The sequence below is a fragment of the Gymnoscopelus braueri genome (assembly GCF_963280865.1).
Source record: "Gymnoscopelus braueri genome assembly, chromosome: 9".
NCBI classification, from domain to species: domain Eukaryota; kingdom Metazoa; phylum Chordata; class Actinopteri; order Myctophiformes; family Myctophidae; genus Gymnoscopelus; species Gymnoscopelus braueri.
Genome location: NC_137610.1, coordinates 35,305,248 through 35,328,658, shown reverse-complemented (window position 1 = coordinate 35,328,658; position 23,411 = coordinate 35,305,248). Strand labels below are relative to the sequence as shown.

The 23,411-nt window shown below is 40.4% G+C and overlaps 1 protein-coding gene across 4 annotated transcripts in view; it reads right to left on the bottom strand.

Moving 5' to 3' along the window:
- Positions 1-853: 853 nt before the first annotated feature.
- Positions 854-23,411, bottom strand: part of ppp6r3 (protein phosphatase 6, regulatory subunit 3) — a 33,241-nt gene continuing 10,683 nt past the window's right edge. Inside the window, exons 9-25 of one of the 4 annotated variants that reach the window (XM_080437922.1) lie at positions 23,051-23,177; positions 21,847-21,999; positions 19,484-19,642; positions 19,168-19,232; positions 18,868-18,983; positions 18,122-18,207; positions 17,454-17,540; positions 15,841-15,887; positions 13,083-13,137; positions 12,421-12,551; positions 11,609-11,724; positions 10,717-10,918; positions 9,741-9,844; positions 9,242-9,425; positions 5,201-5,305; positions 4,302-4,376; positions 854-3,096 (exon numbers count right to left, since the gene is read on the bottom strand). In XM_080437922.1, the coding sequence (XP_080294048.1) occupies positions 3,045-3,096; positions 4,302-4,376; positions 5,201-5,305; positions 9,242-9,425; positions 9,741-9,844; positions 10,717-10,918; positions 11,609-11,724; positions 12,421-12,551; positions 13,083-13,137; positions 15,841-15,887; positions 17,454-17,540; positions 18,122-18,207; positions 18,868-18,983; positions 19,168-19,232; positions 19,484-19,642; positions 21,847-21,999; positions 23,051-23,177 (1,864 nt within the window). In that variant the 3' untranslated portion in view covers positions 854-3,044. Of the gene's footprint in view, positions 3,097-4,301; positions 4,377-5,200; positions 5,306-9,241; positions 9,426-9,740; positions 9,845-10,716; positions 10,919-11,608; positions 11,725-12,420; positions 12,552-13,082; positions 13,138-15,840; positions 15,939-17,453; positions 17,541-18,121; positions 18,208-18,867; positions 18,984-19,167; positions 19,233-19,483; positions 19,643-21,846; positions 22,000-23,050; positions 23,178-23,411 lie in introns of all 4 variants that reach the window. The other 3 variants (XM_080437920.1, XM_080437919.1, XM_080437921.1) reach the window with 3 other exon arrangements.

The following is a 23,411-nucleotide window of genomic DNA, read 5'->3' as shown; positions in this document are numbered from 1 at the left end:
CGATTACACACGCTACTTGCAGCCTGATGTTTTGAGTCATAATATCAAGGGAAGGCTAAGTGTTTTATATATTTAACATGCCCACATTATTACAAGTGTGATTCAACCTTACTACTTTTATATAATGTAATAAATATTTGTGTACATTTTGGTGCTGTTGTTCCTCATTCATACGTCAATTTGGAACCGTTTTGGCATTGTGTGGTTTAAATTAATTGGTTCAAAAGCCTTGGGGCAAATGAGTTGTTTTGGTTGCATATCACCGATGGAGTGACTCCAAGTCCATTCGGCTGTAGCTCACTGCTGTCTAAAAAGCGACAGTCTGGTTCCCCCACTACTCAAATGCAGTGACTTTCAAATCTACATCAAATGTGTTCACATGTCCTTTAACCAGTTTAATGAACCATAGGCTTATACGTGGGCTTCTTGCTTTTAGTAAAGTAACAGTATCACCTTTTTAAATGATACTTCCATATTCAAGTTAGGTTATCCTGCAGTTATACTGTATGGCATAGTTAAAAGTCCCTATTCAAGCACTACCAACTGACTTCTTTTTTTAATGATAGGGCAAAGCCACGAGTTAAACTTGAACATGTTGGTTCTCAGCCCAGGAAAACTTCAGGATCAAGACATAATTCAATAATCCTAATGTTCAGGCAGCAATTACATCAGGAAGACATTCCCCAAATTCTGACATTTCATAACTTTGTATTAACTTACTTTTGCGTTGAGAATTTGAAGGGACATTCACATGTGCAGATGAATAGCACAGTAGTAAAATTGCAGGATATAATCCCAGGTGCAATCATTTTAAATGGATTTTGTGAGTGTTGGAGAAAATCTGTGCACAATGTCTTGTGGAAAATAAATCAACACACCCATCAGAAAAGGTCCTTGGAGCACCTGCAAAGACTTAGCTTCAGAAATTGATACAATCAACAAGGTGAAATTTAATCAATCCGAGAGCAAAAGGGGAAAAAAGATGTGGTACTACGAATATAAATAGTTTATCCCCTTTCCAATGCTGGTACAGATAATCTTTTTATTACAAAAAAGAATGAATCAATGGCTGATGCATGTTCTAAGCAATGCCAATCATATCCATCATCCCTTCAAACACTCTCACCGTAGGTCAAGAGGTTTGGGTTGAGTGGCACAGGAACAGCAGAGTACAGACCCTTACAAGCCTCCAGAGAAACCACTGATTTAATTAATCATCTCAGGTTTTGTTCATTCTTGCCACTTTGCAACCTAATTGCATTTGGCAGAATGTTTGCTAGAAGGGAACCATAACCGCTGCTACAAAACAAGATCGGAACCATGACAGCAAGTGAAAGCAAGGTATAGACACTTTTGAAGCACAAAGCTTAGAACAGCTAGCCAGGGCCAACTCTTAATTGTTCATTTGTAACTGTAGCCCTGTGGGTAAGTCATACCAGTTCTCCACCAAGAGCAGAAGGTAGGGGCTAAGGGTACAATATGACAAATAAGCGTTTGTTAGCCCCATTTGGCCATACCATGGAAATTATGCCGAGTAAACCCTGGCTTGGACCTGTAGAGGAAACCAGGCTACTAAAACTAGTGTACCCCTGTTTGGCCCTTTGGTAGAAACAAAGCAATGAAATATAAGCCCAGTCTTTTCCTTGTTTGGTCCTGTGTTAGGAACCAGTCTAGTGACTGTTAAGTCATGCTAGCTGGCAGCTCGTAGCTACGGGAGCCTGTGATTTGCAACCGATTCTCACTCTTGAGATTAATGACCCATTTCCACCTGACATTAAAATCACAATGCAGACCTATGTATTAAGAAGCTTTTTAGGTATGAATCGAAGCCAGATCCACAAAGACACAAATATAATTCTGATTCACTTCCACAGGTGATTGTGGAGAATCCAGTCTATTGTCCTTTGTGGGTGTATTTAAACTTTCGCGGCTTAGTGTCTGGACAAAATCTAGTGCATCTTCAGCCTGCATTAAGATTTCAATGTCAAAAAGTAAATAAGCGTAAATGTGGTCAAAAGAAGCATTCGAGACAAAATGGAAATGAGTTTTTCTGGAGGTCACTGTTGTCAAGAGAGGCTGAACTGAGCGGTAAAACACATGTACTGTGCAAATTTCCATTTCCCTAGTTCAGGCTCTGGTGACAGCACATTCCTCTTCTTGAACATCCTTTTAGCAGGGAGATGGGGAAAAATCTCAATTTTCTTGAACGCACCATGCCAGAAGGGGAGAGAAAACATGGGTATGGCTCTTTAGTAACAAAACATTACCATAATCTAACCTTGATAATAAATTAAGTTAAAAACGATACCAAAAAGGCTTGTCAAATCTTGCTCAATGCAGAAGAATACAAGAGAAAAAAACATTTACAAATAATACCTGTGGCAAAATAAACCTTTCGTAGTTTTTAAAAATGTTTCAATTTCATTCGTAGAAGAAGCCGTTTGCTCAGAGATACAGACGAGTGCTGGGTGAAGATTTTATACATCTTGATAGGTGGTTGCCTTTACTCAAATTAAATCTCAGACTGTTGCACAGGATAAATCCACCTAGTAACAACAGCTTATTGGTCAGTTGGGTAACACTCACAGAGAGAATTCACCAATCTCCTAAATTCCATTTCTTATCCTCCTGTTATTCATCTTCCCATTTCTGTATACATTAGTTTTTTTATAAAATATTTTATTCATACAATCATTTCTTTAACTATAGCAACATTACTATTTAACTTTGAGTGGCAAGATATCAGTCGCACAGATCATCACCTCATAAGAACAATAGTATAGAAACAAATGCAAAAAAAAAAAAAAAAAAATCTGTATCCATTAGAGTTTGCCTCTCATTTCTCTTTTATTCTTTTCAGTTCATTCTGCATCTGTACACCTGTCTGTGTTTGTCTGTGATGAGCCTATGGGAGTATTGCTGGTCCTGGTGGTGGTGGTGGTGTGTGATTGGTGAAGCTCTGAACAGTGGCCTCAGCTGATTGGCCAGAGGGAGAGCCCTGCTAGGCAGGAACAAACTGGCTGTTGGTTTGCTCAAGGCTAGCCTCACACCGGGCCATTTACAGCTGGCTCTGAGGACAACGCATTCTGCTCCAATCTTAAAAAGAGAGATAAGGGGGAGAAGACAAAAGGTGGAAAGGACATTGGTAAAAAAAAAAGTCATAATACAGTACGTTGTTACAGACAATTCTTTCACCGTATCAGCCAGGTTATGATTGTCAAAAGAAAGTTTCGCAAAGGCATCAGCATGATAAGGATCACAAGTGCAGAGCCTACACGAGTTGAGCCTAATTATGCTTCTATGATTCAATGACAAAGTGTCACCAGCGGCCAAAATTGTCAGTAGCCAGAACTTTGCAAGATGTTTTGCATTTAGTTCAACAACAGTGTGCATGGTTACCTTAACAACCAGACACCAAGCCCAGCAGGTTTACAGCAGACAAACATCTCGTTCTTTAAACCACAAGTAGCCTAGTATTAAGTATCACCGTTGCCATGGCAAGCTTTTCGCTTTCATTCACTGCTCTGTGACACTTAAGACAGCGTGTGCAACCTGTCAGTCAAGTGTCTGCTCGATGTAAAAACTGTCGAATTTGCATCCTTTCCAACACCGAAGCATAAATAAGGCTTAATGCAAGTGATTTTGATTGACAAATATTTACACCAAAGTCAACCCAAATTGCACTTCCTCTTTCAATATGATGTGGCTTGAATTTGAATTGTGAATTGAATTCACACAAAGAGAAAACAGTATAAGAGCCGTTTGGAAATGCTTTACATTTTAGGCAAATGAGCCAAGAAAGGCAAAGGATACCAAGCCCATACTGTATATGCAAACAATACTACAGAGCAGTGCCAACCAAGTTTTGTAATTCAACAAAATTGGAGAAAAAAAAACATTGCTGTACAAGCTGTATTATATATTGATATAACTACTTAAACAGGGGAACACCCCTGTGTTTTGTTTTTTATAATGTCTATTTGGATGTTTCTGTGCTGGTGACGATGTAATACATTTTCAGTTTCCCCACTGTAGTACCGAATATTGTCATTTTTCAAGGTATTATATAGCAGTTATTCCAGTATGGTGACAACCCCACCAGCTTACTATTGACATGTTTTTAGACAGCCTGGTCACAGCAAACCCAAGCCCTCTATGACTATGCCACTAAATTAATCATTGTTTAAAGTTGTGAGCAACAAGCTGCAGTACAACCAATTCAATAATAACGTAATCAGCAGGATATTGAACACTGCCCAAGGAAGGTCATAGAGCAACTGTGTGCATAAGAAAGAACCTACTTGGCCTCCTCCATAGCAGACTGTTCCTCAAGAGGGCCGTTAGGAACTTCTGTAGGGGACCGACACTTCTCAGCGCTTGAACAAAGTAAAAGATGGGATAAATAAGTATAAATAAATAATCGTTGTCATGCTTATTTGTGTCACCATAATGTACCTCTTGGCATTTTTTTAAGACATAACCGATTCAATCCGGGATCGCATCTCTGTCATATTAGATTTCTTTGGCTATTCAAAAATAGCAGATATACAAGGTCATAGTGCGGCACAGAGTGCCTCGCTATGAGCTTGTAGATCTGCTATTTTTGAAAAATCATGAAAATGTGTGCAAATCTTATTAATTTATTAACTCTCTCAGTGCCAATGAAATTAAAAAAATATTGCGAACTGTGCCAGCATTTCTTTTTTTCAAAGTAAAAAAAACGTGCTTAGGAAGCGAGATACAGCTTTTTTCAGTTATAAGTTAAACAAAGAGTGGATGGAGCTGCAAATCTTCAATAATGATATCTTGGGTTCTGAACCTTAAAAAAAAAAAAAACTCAGGATTTCTCGTTCTGGCACTGAGGGTATTCAGAAAAAACTCGGGATAACTCGGGGCTTGGCACTGAGAGAGTTAACTTATTATTTTTAAAGCGAACATTTGTAACTCAAATCCTTGCTTCTGGAGTCCCTGGGACAAAATTGAGATTTATTTTATTTATATTTTTTCCCCCAAACTGTTAGGATTTAGAAAACATTTTTAGTATCGGCCTCAGGTCTGATTGGGTTAAGACTTCTAAAGTAGGCGTTACATAATTATGAAGAAGAAAGCATACTGAGACCAAGAATTCACAGAGCTGATGTATTACGGTAATTAATAGTGTTACAACATTCCAACTCTGGTGGTATGTGTGGCGACTGACCTGGTTTTAGGGCAGCCGGTCGAGGCTGGGCTGCTGACGGACGGGCCCGTTCTCTGCTGCTCCCCACACTCCCCTACCTCTGGCGAGCAGGGCGATTCGTCATCACTGGAACAGACAGACAGCAGATGTACAACTCAATGCTTTTCTGATGTCACTCGAATTATCCCCTTCCCCAAGGCAACACCCAATAAAAACACACAGAGAACACACACACACACACACACACACACACACACACACACACAGATGAAACATAGATGCATGCTTGATGGGATAAAAGATTACATCAAAGTAACACAAGAGGAAAACATAGGTGGGAGTTGTGTTGAAATGGGGGACGGGTGCTAAATACATAAGATGCAGGCAAAGCATCAAAATGTACAGCAAATGGAGAAAGAGTTGTCTTTTTTTTTTTTTGGATTAGCTGTATCGTCCTGCTAATTTACAGCTACAGCACTGTCACTGCTGTTTAAAGTGGTAGGCAGGTTCTACACACCGTTTTGGGGAAATTATTGGACCAAAGTCATTGTTGCCAGCCGTCAAGTCTTGCTTTGTGTCAGAGAACCACCAAGAAGCTCTTTCGGGGCCAAGTCAGAATCCAAACATCCACCTAAAACCCACATTCAATATTTGGCTTTTGACAGTTACAACGTACTCAGGGAAACTAACAATAGCAATAACATAATGAGCCATTGTTATTTTTAATCCAGTATCCTACTTCTGAACAAGATCGTACACAAATTTGGAAATCTACTGGACAATCCAATAACAAATAGGAGTAACAGAGTTTTAAGGGCCCATTTACACCAGACATGACGAACAAAGGTCATCGCTTCACTGTGGCTGTGTTCCCACCAGACTGTGCCCCAAGTGCCTGTGTCACTTATGATTTCTTTCACTATTCAAAAATAGCAGATATACAAGCTCATAGCTTCTGGGGGGGGGTCCCTGGAACAAAATAGTTCGGTGGCACGCTATGAGCTTGTATATCTGCTATTTTTTAATAGCCAAAGAAGTCTAAAATGACAGATGCGTTGCTGGATTGAATTAGTCTGGTTCCAGACGAATCTGCCTTTGCAAAATTGCATCGCACTTTAGCCCTCGGCAGATTAGGTCTGGCCCCCCTCAATAGAGATTTCATTTCTCTCCCTCCGAAGTCGTGAGGGACCAATCAGGGCCCAGTATCCAGATGTGGGCGGGCTTATCACCTTATTTGGAGCAATGACGTACAAGGAAGCACTGCTCTGATTGGTTTGTACAAGGAAGCACTGTTCTGATTGGTTTAGGTCTAACCAATAGAGTCCGTTTGGATCTTTTTGTAACCGCCCCTTGGAAAAAAATCTATCGTTGATAGGGACCAGACTAATATCCACGCAGTGTGTCATGTGATATTGTCTGGCCATGCGAGGCTAGGATTGAATGGGTTAAGGTTCATGAGCACCCCACATGACTTAAGTGGTCTGATGACAACCTACAGGGCTACCTCAGACTGTGAAAAAAATACATATATATGGAGGAAGGGAACAGTGACTTCACCCATTGGTTTCTACAGACCCGTTATGAAGCCACTTTTCCGGCGAATTCAAATCCACAATCTTGGAACTTCCGGTCCACGAAAAAACAACCGAATACTATTGGCTGGAAGGGCAGCGAGGGCCGGTCTTCACTCGGTAGAACCAGTAGAAGCCCTAGCCTAGAAGCATACCCTACTTTATCGTAATTAAAGGGCCCATAATTTATTAAACGCATATCGTAATTGAAAAAATAATGAAAATGTTTATATATGAAAATGTTTACTAAAAGGTAATAAAATGAAGTGTAAAGTCCAGGCCAAAACCTCATTCACTTGAATGGAGTGCTAGTGCTTCTGCAGCCAGCAGAAGGGGAAATAGCGACATCTGCTGGGCCATTAAAGGGAACTGCAGGCTTAAGAAATCACTTCCTGGGCTTCAAATCCAGCGGAGCTTCCTTGCCCCCTGGGCTACCTTTGGTGACATTCAATAAACAGGAAGTGGGCAATGTGGCATGGCCCAGGTGGATCGACCAACAAATTAGTGTGACCTAAGTTAATCAGTTTTCTGTTACTGTGGGGAAAGCTTTTGCTGAAAATAGCATATCGACAAGCTCACACCGCGTCGCAGCTTGTCGATCTGCTATTTTCTGCGGAAGCCTTCCCCAAGATATGGATTCTGGGGTTTAAGTCGTTAACGACCTTGTTTAGGACCAGCCTTGCCATCTTTAGAGCCCTGTCATTAGTGGGGCTAAATAGTAAACAAAGAGGGAGTCACTACTGTGGGATGACTGACACCAAATCAAGTCTATATAATGTGATGTTGATCAAGAAGGCATTGTTTTATTAAAAAGTTAAGGTTGTCTGAAAAGTGTCCATTACCTCAGGAAATATTAACAAGAACTGATTTATCGGTTGATACATTTTAATCCACCGGTATTGGCCCCTCACAGATGTATCTGCGCTGTGAGCTTGTAGCTCGGCTATTTTAGCTACATTTGCGCAACACTGTCATACGGCAAAGTAGGGTATTATTTACCAACAAACCATTGAAATACGGAGATACGGTTTCTGCTTGACTATACATGATAATAATATATGATAATATATATGAGTGTGTGTGGGTGTGTGTCAGTGAATTGTGGCCAATATATCGATATCTGAATTCTGTACTCCACAATACCAGTGTCGGCCCCAAAAGTCTAGTATCAGTGCTCCAACCATAATCCAATACATAGGGTACAGCATGAGAAAATAAGGTAATCAAAGGCAAATTAGATGAGCCCTTTGAATCGTAGACCTCAACCGTATTTGCCATGTACCAGATGTTTTTTTAAGAGGCAGATACCAAGGAAGTGACAAACTAATCTAAATCTACAACTCAGACTGAGGAATCAGGTGCCAGTTCAGAACAACCTCAGACAGCAACAAGGTGCCCTCTGGTTTGTGTTAGCCGCCCCCCCAGACCAGTTTATAAAAGTAATAACTTCATAAGTTACATAAATAAAAACCTGTACTTTGACGACCTTTGGTAGAAAGACATGCAGAATGGAAAATGGAATAAAAAACAAACAAACAAACAGAGCTGAGATCAAAGAAGACCAAAACTAGGGGGAAAAAAAGTTGGTGGTTGACGTGACAACAAGACTACATCACGGCTGCAGGCTGATCTCTGATTAGCTGTACATACCGATAAGATTTCAACACCCTGAAGAAGACCACACCCACAACGCACAGCAAGAGAAAGAGGAGGGGAAGCTCAGGTTGTAAGTGTCAGTCAAACAATCGATCAGTCATGTCAAAAAGGACGGCAGTTATTTACTGAGACAGACAGACGGTACTATGCAGCATCAGCAGACTCAGGGAGACAGAAGGAAACAGAGAGGGGGGGTTATTGTGGTCTTAGGCCCTCAGTTTTACATTCACACTATTCAGGATAGAATAAAGTGGCACCAATAACTGTCACACAGCACAAGTGATAGATTTAGTGGAAAACTGGTCTCAGATCAAAAAATAATCGATGGTGCTTTGAGAACAGCCCATGTATTGCCATCTTAACGTATTTAAAACTGATGTTCAGGGCTTATAGACGCCAATAGTTTATGATCAACGGGTCAGTTTTAGCTGTAAGCCTGCAAATTCCAGTCAATCACTTTTGTGTTACACAGGGAATTTGAGTACAATCAGGTTTGGATTAAAGCACTTTTTAAGCTTCTTAATATGCAGAGGAGAGCACATATTTTGGAAAAGAACAGAAGAATCGAAGACAAAAGGAGAAAAGACAAGGAGAGAAGACAGGAGGTGTGTGGTGGAGTTGATAAGGAATATTCTCTGCACTTGTTCATGGTCCAGCCCAAATATTTACTACAACGAGCTGTTAAACCTTCTGTATGACACTCTAGATTTCAACCTGATCTCCACCTGAGACCGAGCCAGTCTCAGACAACATACCAATATGAGACATATTCTACAGCATTGGTGCTCATAAGAACACTTATGTTTGTGGTGTGTCAGTTAAGTAAGTGTCTAACCTCTTGAAGACGGCAGTCTCGGTCTTGGCGTCAACAGTGAGGCTGACTGTTTCTTTCATGGAGCCGTTGATGACCGTCTCCGTAATGCTGCGCTCTTCCTCATCTACGCCAGAGCCAGCAGAGGCTTTTGAGGAAGAGGGGGAAGGGGTAGAAGTCACACCGTCGGTGGGCCAAACGTCACAGTCTGGAGTGAGACAGTTGGATGATAACACAAATCTGAATTAGTTCCTTAAGATTAGATTGTGGATTAAACAACAGATCAAGCAACGTCAGGGATCGAAGCTGACTTAGAGCCAAAGTTGACAGTGAAAAGGAATTACGTTTCTACATCGATTAATCTAACGCATTCCCTTCTAGGATTTAAATAACAGTAATATAAACAAACAATAGATTGTAATTAACCAGACATAGACAGCCATGTTTGACTTCACAAATTTGTGTGGTGGACTCAAGTGTATGCGTCATCATGTATGGTAGGGTGTGTGCGCACACATCTTACCATCAGGCTGCATTGGTGCATTGACCCCTAGAGGGTCCATGGTCTCTACGCTGGTTTCCATGGCTACTGGGGAGTTGCACCTCAGTGGGTCTTTGGGATTGGGACTGAGAGAGATAAAACACAGAATGTCAACTGGAAGGCATAGGTAGAAAATGTACAGGCACGCCCTATTTTACTATAACAGTCGTTTTATTAAAGTTAAGTTATTCTGCATTTTCTCCCCAACGCTTCATCAATCAAAGAATAGTAACTTTTCTTGTGAACCCAAATCATAAATTGCAATTATTTCAAAAAAGTTATTACCGTAGTTAAACAAGCATATATACAGGGGTAGATTCAGAATGCAGATTCAAGTACACAGTTGTTCCTTAGATTCACTTTTTGTTTTCAAATATGCTTTGTATGGTCCTGTTTTTTGAAGATGCACCATTATCAGTCATCATGAGGGGATTATTAAGGCTCGGCTAACCTGCCCCATCATCAAATATACTGCAAAATGTAGGGTGCGTACCAAGCAACATCTCCAGGTGCTCCACTGAGAACTAGACCAAAACGGTTATGTGCACCCTGCATATATACCACGACATGGTAAGAATAGAATGTTTTTATATTATCATCATAATTGTTTAAAAGTTTTTAGTAGAACAAGCACGTATTCCATAAGATGGTGCGACTAGCTCTTGGTTTACACTTGAATATTTTTTAACCAGAATATTTTTGAACCAGACTAAAAACCTTGAGTAACTTACACTAGCTGCGTAGTCATAGGTAAACATTTATTCAGTCAAAGAGGTCAAGCTCAAACCCAAGAAATGTCAAGACTTAAGCAGAGCTCATTATGCCCAGTGTCATATTGGGTCATGTATCAACCATTAGACAATAATCATGAGAATTATAACAGCTACAATCTCTTGTGATAGTCTGGCATAAACACACACACACACACACACACACACACACACACGTGTCCTCCTACCTGACAGGGGAGAAGCCAGAAAAGTCGGCCCAGCCTGTCTCAGAGGAGTTGGGGGTGGTGGTAGGAGAGGCACTCCAGGAGGGGTCAGGGAGCGGCGGTGTGGAGGGAGAGGTGGAGGAAGGGTTGCTGGGGCTGGAGGCTGGAGCTGTGGAGCTACCTGTGTCCATGGGGACGTCATCAAAGTTAGCCGTCCACACAGGTCCTAAACAAAACGCGACAGAATGAGTTTCTCCCCGCTGATAATGTTATGTCTAGGGAAGTGAGGGAGACTGCATTTTGTAACTCAAATGCGTTTGGGGCATTTACATTTACATACAAGTCATTGAATTTTGAGTGCATTTTTTTAAATTTATTCTGAAGTAGACCTATACAGTATGTAGAGTATAAATATGCACATGTTAAAAGGAGGCCCATCCATCAGTATTAAAAGCTATGGTATGTAGACAGTGTTGGACAATTCTTTGACAATTATTAATCATGTTTGTTCATGGTATTCTTAATTTATCATTAACAAGTACTGTGTTGCTGACGTGTCGGCGAGAATGGATATCATAGCGTGACACAAGTACTTCAATCACGCGCCGAAATCTTTCGCTGCAGCCCGCAACGCTTTAGTTATGGAGTTTGCCCTGTCTGAATGGAGACGCTGTTACTCTACTACTTTAAAAATCGTTACAAATGGGTCATCATATTGGAAGTTTTGCTGCAAGCCATATGTGTTGCACAGTGCTTTCTCATAATTGCCGTTTTATCATAGCATCATCAATAATCATAATGTATCAATACAAATTAATGATTCCCATGATATCCCTACATTTAAACATGAATGATTCCCATCCCTTCATTTAACTCAAGTTACCCCCCTCTAACCACACACACATGCTATTCTCACCTGTGTCAACCTCCATTCTGTCATCGGCACTAGGGTTGGAGGCCTCAAATGTATCTCTCTTGACATCCTCTTCCTCAGAGTCTGTGCTCTCCTCACTGTCTGTACTGCCCGAACTCCTTAACACACAACAGACATGCTTGTAGTTAAGTAGTTATCAATACAGATCCACATGTTTTAACATCACAGCTTTTGTCCCTTACAGCATTTGTGAATACTACATCTGTCACCTGGGAGTACAATTACAATTTTGATTGATTGAATACTTTATTAGCAGTTTGCAAAAAGTACAGAGGTACAGCTATACAATAATGCTAAAAGGATAACACAAAAAGCCCTGAGGGCTTGTTTCCATTGTGGTCCTGTGTATTCAATTCATCAAGACATACAATACTATACAATAAATCATCAATACTAGGACCAGTAGAAGTATATTTACAGAAAAGTTATGTTATCACTTTCCAAACGATCTTTCATGTGACTGACTGAAATAAAGAAAACACACAGTAAACATACTATAAAACACAACTAAACTACCTCATACCATTATAATTGAATTTTTCTTTCATATGTGTGCGCTCATGACGTTGTAGCTGGCTTGATATAGTAAAACTACTTCCACATTGACTACAAAGAAAGGGTTTAGATCCTGTGTGTAATTACATATTACAATACCCAGCTATTTACCTATAATTACATGTGATTTCATGTGTTGAGCATTTACTTTCAGGCGGCAATACATTTGATCTAATGTAATCTAAAGTCATGGTGTTTGATTGCGCTGGCAATTGAACTGAAATTCTGTTGCATTTTACCTTGGACGTCTCGGTGTCTCTGGTGCGAAGGTGACGTCTTTTTCATCCCAGATGTCCTCCTCATCAGAACCAACATCTTCAAACTGCTGAATCTTCTCCTTACAGCGAGCCTCAAACAGAGCTATGTTTGCCTGGGAAACACACATGGACCATAACCTTATAGACCGATACGTTTATAAGCTTATACATGACATACGTACATGAACAAAACCAAAATATAACCTCGACTTCGAACAGGGCTTATACCTGATTAATACTTCATTGCCGCGCTCCGAAAATAGCCCGTCAACAAGCTCACAATGCGTCGCATCGCAGACTTATAGAAGTCTAATATAGAGGCTATTCTAGGAGCACGACACCGCGGTACGATGGCAAATGAATTAAGCATTACCGGTCAACATCTAGATGCAGCTGTTCAGTTCCATTACTCATTACTTCAAGCTACGCTGGTAACAGGATACAGAATACACGGCATCACATTTCAATTTGATGCAGTTACATTTTTTGTTTTCTCCTGTTGGAATGCTTTGTTATTGTTGCTGTGTTGGCCGCCCACAACTATATGAAAATACATTATACACAACTTCAGTAACAATATATGTTGGCTCATCATTTTCCTATCATTAACACAACAAAATCAGGTTAATAATCAAAATACTTACACTGTCATTTGTATTCAGTGAAAAATTGATGTCTGATATTCTATCAAAGGGAATACTGCAATGTTAAAGAGAACAGAGTTTAATTTAAGTTAGCTCGTTAGGCATCCACATACATGAAAACACACAGACTGTTGCAACTAGCATTAACAACTTCATATTCAACCCCCGCCCCAAATAAAGTGAATCATGTAAAATTCATGGAGGCAAACTTGTGCCAGCCCTGTCCACTTAATCCTACGACCCTCACCTTCATTTATCCCACCTCACAGCAGCCCAAACTCAATTCTTCCTCTTTCAGTGATATTATAACGTGTCAAGGTTGGAATGTATCAGATCAATTCCTTGTAGCTGAACTGGCGATTATTTTACACTTTTACTGGCTCTGGGCATAAGTGTAGTCCCAGGTTTCCAGAAGGTGGCATAACCATTTCCTGTACCGGTTCAGTGACTGTTCCATTGCTTTGTTTGATTGGCTCTGCAGTAGATCTTTTTAAAGATAATTTTTTGGGGGCTTTTATTGATAGGACTGACAGGAAATGGGGAGAGAGAGATGGGGAGTGACATGCAGCAAAGGCCGTCGGGATCGGGACTCGAACCCGCGACACGCTGTCAAGCTACAATGGGCCTAGGTGCCTGGACCGCTATGCCAGCAGTCCAGGCCACTCTGCAGCAGATTTGAAGGAAAAACAAATGACCACTTCATGTTTCTCATTCAAATTTGCTGCCTTAACCAATAAAATGAAGCTATGTGAAAATTAACCAGAACAGGAAAACGGGTCTGCCATCTTTTGGAAACCTGGGCCTACAGTTCTGCACAGAGCCTGTTGTTAGAGGGCCTATTACACACATACACACAATTTTAGATGCTCATTAGTGCAAAAGCCCCCAAAATTGTTTACGGTGCTAGGATTTACTTGCGCCACCACACTAGCGCCACCACACTAACCCACAACCAGAAACCATAGTGCAGACATGACAACTGGGAAGTTAACAACCTTAAGACAGTGACGGAAGAGGCTAAAAACAAATAGAACCAAATTTCCAATGCACCATTTGAGGCTCTGACGAATCCTCTCATCATCATGTACAGCATATTACTAGTGTAGAGCTTGTCAACTACCCATTTGTCTTGACTGCACAGATACACAGATGTGTACCAGACCAACTTTTGCCCCACAAGATGTGAGAAGGCTACTTACTATCCAACACACTAATACACATAATACACTAACTACAAACTAAGTAACCCACAAATTAGTATACAACAAACAGATATGCTACTCAAGGGTTAATGTTATTACATCTAATTTCCCCCACCCAATTCAAAATCATGTAGTAATATCCTGAATGTGCGATGCATTCAGAACAACTAGCATTGGGATTCTTCCACCATCATTGGCACGTTCATGTTTAAGAACAGGGACAACGAAACGTGTTCAAGGCCCCAGTTCTGTCTCGCGTGACAAAAATGGCCTCTGCTGTCAGAATCGTTCCAATTCTCAGTTATCATGAAGGCTTCAGGAATAATGCAGTGTGTATGTTAATCCCAGATGTACATAGAGTAAGGAGAGAAAGTCTCTTGGACAGTGGCTCGCAACTTCGGTCCTCATAGCCCCTAGTATAGGCGTTCTTCTACCCTGCCAGGTCTACCTAGTCCCTGAACAAAATGCTAGAAAGTCAATGTAAGTAAAACCCTAGTAGGAATGATAACAGTCAGTACCAGGGCATGTAACACCCTGGTAGGAATGATAACAGTCAGTACCAGGGCATGTAACACCCTGGTAGGAATGATAACAGTCAGTACCAGGCATGTAACACCCTGGTAGGAATGATAACAGTCAGTACCAGGGCATGTAACACCCTGATAGGAATGATAACAGTCAGTACCAGGGCATGTAACACCCTGGTAGGAATGATAACAGTCAGTACCAGGGCATGTAACACCCTGGTAGGAATGATAACAGTCAGTACCAGGGCATGTAACACCCTGGTAGGAATGAAAACCGTCAGTACCAGGGGTTCCGACAACCGGAGGTAGGAACCACTGCTTTAGGCCACTTAACCACATGAACCCTAGAATCCCTATTATGGGGCAAACATTTGCAGAAAATAGCAAAGCTACAAGTTCGCAATGCGATATGTTGCAAACTCGTAGATCGGCTTTTTTCAGCCAAGCCATTTGGTGTTGAGGGGAAAAAAGGAGAGGACCTAGCATAGAGGTCTAGGGGACCCCAGTCAACTAAGTGTATAGGGTTTAAGTGATCAAGGTAAGCCCTGGTTAAATTGAAGCAGACAATGGTGGCAAATTCTGAGCCCAGAGCCTTTATATGAGAAAATTCCCACCCGACTACCCCTCTGTAATAAAGAAAAGGGACAATACCCTAAAAACATAAGTGCTGGACACATGTTCTACACAGAAAGTCATGTAGTATGCTTAACTTGTTTATTATGCCAGATAATCAAGTATGTGACTAAATGCTGTGGCATTAAGTGGAAGTAATAGGACAGATTTTTAAGATTACCGTTCAGTCCAAAAGTACTGTGTCTAAGCAGAGCAACACACATATTAGAACTCCATGCTATTTATGAGTTCCTAGTGCTGCATTATTTTCTGAAATCATCAAGGGCCATTTTTGGGCAAAAAAGGCACAATAATTTCAAAGACAGTAATCCCAGCATCTTTAGTGTTTTTAGTGTCCTGTCCCTTTAGAGTTACACATTTACACACTAAGCTCAGTCATGCAGGATGAGTACTCACTCCACAACATCGTCCTGATCAGCAAACTCTTCATCATTGAAGCCGAACTGCTCAATAAAATTGGACGTCATTTGTTGCATCTGATAATCAGAAAAGGCCTGGCAAAGCCCAGGACCAACGATAATGATATAGTCTTGGCTCTACAAAAAGCTGGCACTTATTTACAATACAGCAAAGAGGAAGGGTGTATATAATGTGTTTGTATAACAACATTCTATAAATGTGAGCATTACTTTTGAAATTGTGTTATAGTTAAAACAAAAGCAAACACATGCATTAAGACATGTCACAAAATGCTTCAAGATATTAGTTTCATTTAATAGTTTGTAGCTCTAAACATTATTAGCAAATGATTGTCTCAATGCAAATAAAATTGTTTTTAGATCTACTGAGGTGGATACTATAAAATGTATCAGAGGAGGGCCCATAGTTCTCAGCACATTTCAGGAACTGGAATGCTAATCTACGATCCATTTTGACTCATTAAATGCAAATAATGTAGAGAAAATGGATGAAATGTAGCTGCTCTCAATGTTTGCTTTGAGAATTGTAACCACTTCCTTTTTCATCTGCATTAAAGCTGCATTGCATAATTTATTTTAATGGATAAAACGTTATTTTAACCAATCTGTATAAGTAGAGTATGTTAATACAATATAGCGAACACATCTGCAGTGGTTGGAGGTAGTCTCCCTACTCTTCCATTAAGAAATTTAGACCCAGGTGTCAAGTCGAACAGCTACTATTTAACAAGTAGCACTGCCTGAAGCTCATAAGAGCAATATCTGCCCTAGCCAAGTGGGGATTCCTTATTGAATGAGCGGTAGATGTTTGGTCTTCTACGTGGGAGACCCGGTTCGACTTCTGGAAAGGACATGAAACTTTTGGATTGCAGCTTTAACTGAAAGAGACATTTAAATAGGGGAAGCATGTTTACAGAGCTTTTGTTTACCACAAAGCCTGGTAGGAGCAGTAACTTAAATACATCCACCTTCTGAGAAGACATTCTGAATTACTGTTGTGCAACAAGACAATTGCATACCTTCTTCAGTGGATAATGGATAGTCTACCATGTTTTGAATGGCTTTAATATACCATGACATTTCTTGTCAAGTAAACTTGTATTACAATGGTTGCTTATAGCATAATATGTCATCTACATTTCCCCCTGTCTCATATGATAGTCACTTTAACTGCTCTATGTATTCAATCCCATCCATGCTACTTAAAAAAAAAGTAATCCATGAAACATGTCTCTTTTCCAAACCAATACAAATGCTTCCTTGAGACAACAGAACCTGCATGTCTTAAGCCCGATTTATACATGGTTGCGTGCAGGTGTCACACACTGAAGATCTACAAGCTTGCAGCGCGATGTGTTGTGAGCTTGTATATCGGCGATTATTGGTGCTGGACAACAACATGCAACCAAGTATAAATCAGGGATTAATCTCACAGACACTCACGTGTGTCTCTTGATCAGTAAGCCTACTGCTTTAACATCTGTTTGGCTATGGGCCCACTCTGTGTGCGTGTGTGTGTGTGTGTGTGTGTGTGTGTGTGTGTGTGTGTGTGTGTGTGTGTGTGTGTGTGTGTATGTATATAGGTCTTACTTGTTGTAAAGAGGAGTCCTGGTGGAAGCCGCTGTCTTTGAAGTCCACCTCATCATCACTAGAAGAATGAATGTGGTGTGTGTTCACCTGGAAGTTAGAGAAAAAAGCTTATATGCAGAAACACATGTGTAGGCCTCATAATTTACCCCACATACAGCATAATGACCTATACAAGTTATTCACAACGCCAGTCAACAATTTATTTTGCTCATTGTGGTCTGGCAAGGCTAAATAGGCATTTGCTTTGGTTGCGCCGTTGTCAATGGGCGTAGACCTAAATTACTTTGATGTCGATTGAATCAACCTTCAAGCAGTCAGAGCTGCAAACCGCCATGACATGATACAACCAACCGCGCCAGTTGGTACATCAAACTCTTGCCGAAGCTTCAATTAATGTTTTAACTAATTCTATAGGAGCATCAACTAACCCTTTTAAGTGCCGCCATTGATGTTTTTTAAGTTACAGTGGTGCTCATCATAGTAATTTAAAACCCTCCCCATAGTTTGCCAATTGGTCCGGAATTCAGCTGCTGGGCTCAATCGATTCTTAGTAGATGTTTTCCAGACAAATATATAATAGCGAGCTCTCGGGATTTAGGCTGGATATGCAAGTTAACTTCACCATGTGTGTACACTTTCTTTTTAAGCTGGAATGTGTGGAAACTCACAAGGTCGACAGTGTTTCTCTTGTTTGTGTCAGACAGTTGGCCGGAAATAAAGGCCTCCCATCTGTCTTTGTCCTCCTCTGGGAGCTCTGCAACAGAAACACACACGATGAGAGGGCAGAGATGATTAGAATTTAATCCTCAGATGACAGAAGCAAACAAGTTGGCATTAAAAAACATCTTACCAATTAAAAACATAAAAGCTCTTGTCGCTTTTCTGTAAGAAATACCACAACACCACATTGCCACCGTAAAGGCACACAAATCAGACTACTGCATCCCAACGTTCTATGACCTCCAAAAGAGATATGTATACGACATCAATGTATAACAATTTAATCTAGATTTCCAACATGTTGCTGGAAGGTTATATTTGCCAACATCAACAATTGCAGAAAACCAAGAAAAGTCATTTTTTTGTAAAATAATACAAAGGCTTCTCAATATTCTGATAACCAACCAAAATATGGCTGTTGCTCTGTGAAATTAGCGATATGATGAAGAAAAAAAACGTTAATCTTTTTTTTTATAATCAATTTTTTTAAATATAATCGATTCTATTATCGTCCATGTCTGAATCGCGATTAATTGCTGAATCGATTATATTTTCCACCCCTAGTACACATGTAAGGACGTTCAGTACAGCATAGCAAAATTGTTTGAGTTATGCTATGATGCTATTTTAAAAAGACAATTAGTGGAAAAGGGTGGGGATGGAGATGCTTAGAGACAAGACAGTGTGTCCATACCAGAGATGAGTTGCTGTATTTGTGGTCCATTAGGCCCTTTGTCACAGTTATGAACTATAGAGTTAGCTATTCTAGTCAGGTGACCCATGTATCCTCGCCGGCGACCACCTTCCGCCCTGAAACAAACAAACCGTTGTCACCATTTCTAAAGGGAATTACACTGACTTGTAATTATTATCTAAATAACCTTAACACTTCACCATTAAACATTTGAACACAGTATAATAACTGAGGAACACACACTGTCTGCTACACTAATTGATGGACATTTTATACTCTATTGGATAAAAGAATACTCACTGCTCTTTCTCATTGGAGCTCCAGGCCTCCACAATTCTCTGTATAAACTGGCACTTTTGAAACAGCTGCGATAAGAGAGAAGAGAACACCGTTGTATGTAGCCATAATGCTTCATAGATTGAGGGGTAAAATAAAACCTTAATATCGAAGTCAAGGGCAACATAAAATGATGATCAATACTTTTTACTGTTATCAAACGGGCAGTAATAAAAGTTTCTGGGCACTGTGTCCCGTTCCCAGCTGAACATGATTAACATTAGGTGTGAATATTAAATGTGTCGGGGTCTGATGAAAACCAGTCGAATGCTAAGCTTACATGTTTGATGAGTATGCTTTCCCTGGGGTGGTCCTGCTCTGTGTCTGTCTGGCTGTCTGCGGTGTGTGTGGGGGCGGGAGGCATGGCCAAGATCATGGCTGTGCAGATCTCCACCTGGATATGGAGGAAGTTGTTCCAGATGTATTTGAAATACATGTCCTGGGGGAGGAAAGAAAATTTGAAAACAAAAGAAAAACAACAATGGTTAAGACATGTGCAACTCACTCTTTACTTCTATTGTTGAATATATGACAATTCTGTGGATTAATGTTTTTGAGTTGTCAAGATTTTTAGCATCATAGATCAATTGTTAAACTTTTATAAAAATGATAAAACAATGATTTATTCACAAACTAAACGGTTACATAAAATTCGCAAGGAAAGGAAAAGCCATGATTTTAATATTAAAGTTTGGCACTCAGCCAAACAGTGCAGCAGTGCAGCGATGTGAGGCTCAGAGAATAAATCCTAGCACTGAGTGAACCCAATATCTGGATAGCCTGCCGAATTGCAGCAGGTACAAGTAGTATGAGATCCAGTAAACGGTACATTGCTTTAGACAAAAACAGTCAGAGTGACAGATAAGCTTGGCATGCAAGACTAGGGATGGGTATCGTAAGGGTTTTATCCGATACCCGGTGCTAAAGCGATACTTTTAAAATGGTACCAGAACCGATACTTTTACATTTCACAAAAGGAAGAAAAAAGGAGTCAATGACATAATGGCTTAAAAATTTATAGTCACAGGGTTGAGCTTATTCCCGTGATTATTAGTATTTATTTTTTTGCTCCGAGGAGCGAAACTAAAGTCTGTTTAGTGGGAGGAGGAGGGGCTGGCTGTCGTGGCTGAGTCTCTGGAGTGACTGGAGTACAGTGGAGTCTACTTGATCTATAAAAAAAAGTTCATAACTAGACACATGCATAAGCATTTAACAGCTGAATTTGCGCTAATTCTCTATGTGGCAAAATGCTCATCTTATCGAGGATGACCTACAATTTGCATCGATCGGCAGACGTGGCATTCGTTTAATATATCCACTGCACATTAAATACACCTACACTAATCAAAGGATTTCATCAGCTCTCTCCCTATCATGGATTAATTTTTAACAATTTACAGAGGTCAGTTAATACTTTTATATTCTAAAAGCAGCATCATCTAATCTAATATGTAGCGCCTCAGTGCGGCTGTCTGTCTATTCATTGCATCACATGGACAGCTGACAGTGACAGATGGAGGGGGTCCTCGCATACGTTTACTGTCTAGGTACCGTTTCGCAGCACCAAATTCTATATTGTGTTGGCACCGACCTAAATGGCACAGAGAACCGGTATACATCCCTATGCAAGACAGTGTGAAACCAACCATAGAAAACACTACAGTCTTTCTTAATTTCTCTTATGTCTCTCCACAAGTATTTGTAATGCACAGCAAAAATAGACACTTTAATTTGCTTTCAAAGAGTTATGCAACTACAAAGCAGAGAGACTTAACACTTTAATGTGCTTTCAAAAGAGTTATGTAACTATGTATCAAAGTCTCAATTCTACAACAGCAGAGCAGAGTGGTGCAGCAACAACCAGTGTGCAAACCAGGATGTTCCACAAGCAGCAGATAGATGACCAAACATTGTAAAAGAGTAGCAGCCAGTCATTTTTCAGTTCCTTTTTTATGCAAGCTGCTTTTCCTGACTGATCATTCCATGTTACAAAAACACATTGCTTGTATATTTACATAGGCTCATCAAATAAAATTGGGCGTCTTCCACTGATGTATTGCCAAGTGGTTTTCAGCTTTATTCCTTTATTGTCGAGACTAGAGACAATACAGGTTCAATAATTAACCAAAACCATATACTTAGTGGACTGGATTCCTAAGGGCTCTATAATGGGCCCCTCCTGTTTTCGCTCTACACAAAATATCTTGGCCGGAAATAGCCGATCTATAAGCACACCACATTGTGAGCTTGTACATCGCCTATTTCGGCAATTGTTCCCCCCCAGGGACACTAGGGTTCAAGTGGTTGAACAAGGTCTTCTACATACAGTAGATCATTGGATTAACCTATGAACCATTTATACCGCACATCGTAGCTGTGACTCGGACGGTAGGAAACCTCATATGTCCAAAACTGTTAATTTTCAGGATTCCATTTCTAAAAAATAGCAAAAAAAAGCTGATCTACAAGCTGAGATCCTCAGCTTTCTAATGACGTGTAGGATATCGTGTAGGGGAAGCTAGCTTTGACAATTCTCAGTTTTCAAAAAATACAGTTAACTGCTACAGTTAAACTCACTAGCATACAGTAAACTACTACTGTTAAACTCACTAGTATACAGTAAACTACTACTGTTAAACTCACTAGTATAACTCCCAAAGTGTTGAGGTTGATGAGTTCTGTGTTGATGCTGTGTGTGTTGCTCTGAAGTAGGCTGGCCACCAGTCTGACCACATTGAGCCTTGTATTCCCTACAGGGGGGTCCAGGACGCCCCACGTCGTCTTCATCATGTTCTTCTGTTGGGGGACACAAGAAAATACAAGCAAGATAATGAGGACAGTCCTTACTAATCATGTGTACAGCAGGAGGCAAAAGTATACATGCATTATTTGTGACATGGTTTACATTAGGGATGTAAAGGTATAGGCCTATCGTTACTATAAAAAGGTCCCAGAGTAGTAAGCTACTACTGCGGGACCACACAAGTCTGGAACAATGTAAATTGGGAACGGTGCAAGTTGGGAATGCATGCCCAACCCAGTTATGCAATATTTGCGTACATGCACTAGCCTCATGGGCATGCTGTAAAATAGGCATATCTACTTATTTTCATAGTATATTACTGCCACGGGGTCAGACGGGTTGTTACGACCCCATCTAGGGTAGGGAAGGTAACACAATATTGGAGGACCACAGCTGTTTAAAAAATGAATTGCTTTTATTTTCCTTTTTTGAGCAGAGACTGCAATATCTCTTTTTGTCTTTTTTCAAGTGCAAAGTGACTTCAGGGTGCTGGTTTACAATATAGCAAAAACTGACTGACCCAAAAGTAAATACCCCCAACCGTAACATGGGTACAAATACTTTATTTACCGAAAGGATGGCCATCTTGTGCTGCAGGCTGCAGCTGAAAAATCTAGGTAGGACATCTATTGATCACGATATGGCCGATATATTATTCTAATACTTTAATTTCACATCATTATTCCCAAGTGAGGCAAAGGTGTAGAAAGAATGTATTCCTAACAGAGAAATTATCAAAATAGGTTATTGGGGATAATATTTTCCTGTTGAACGGATTATCAAAAGTTTAAACCACCCCTCCCGATTGAAAATGATTTAGGTAATTTGTTTTGGTAATTTGAAATGAATAGGCAGATGTTATGAAAGATGTCTGTGCTAAGACATCGGCGAACTGTCAGGCTTGATTTGCATATTTTAGTGTAAAACTTCCTACCAGTATACCATGATCTCAAAAAGCATATGTAGTACGGTAGCAACATGTGTCAAGGTCTGTAGAAGGCTCATATCAGTGGCCTATCCTCTTGGTGGCTTTGGTTTATTTACCTTTGGGGGTTCAAGTAGCAGCTGGTGAAAGTCTTTGAGTCTGGGTCTGACGGCCTCCAGGATGCTGTGGTTGACTGAGAATGAAGGGTGGGACATTCCAGGCGGACATTCCATGTGACCCTCAAACCTGTACAGGACGATGGTTACAAAAAAGGTATTGGTCATTCTTGTCGATGGTGTAGTTGTTAACGCTGGTCTAGAGTGGACCAAAATAGAATCAACTGTAAAGCTTGCTTTGCCGCCCCAGCACTGTCTGCCTCTCAACTTAACTGTCATTCTCAATAGAAGAAAAACAATTCACCAGTGGATTGTAGTGTACATACCATTAAGAGTAATTGTCTCCTATACTCAATCGTGTATA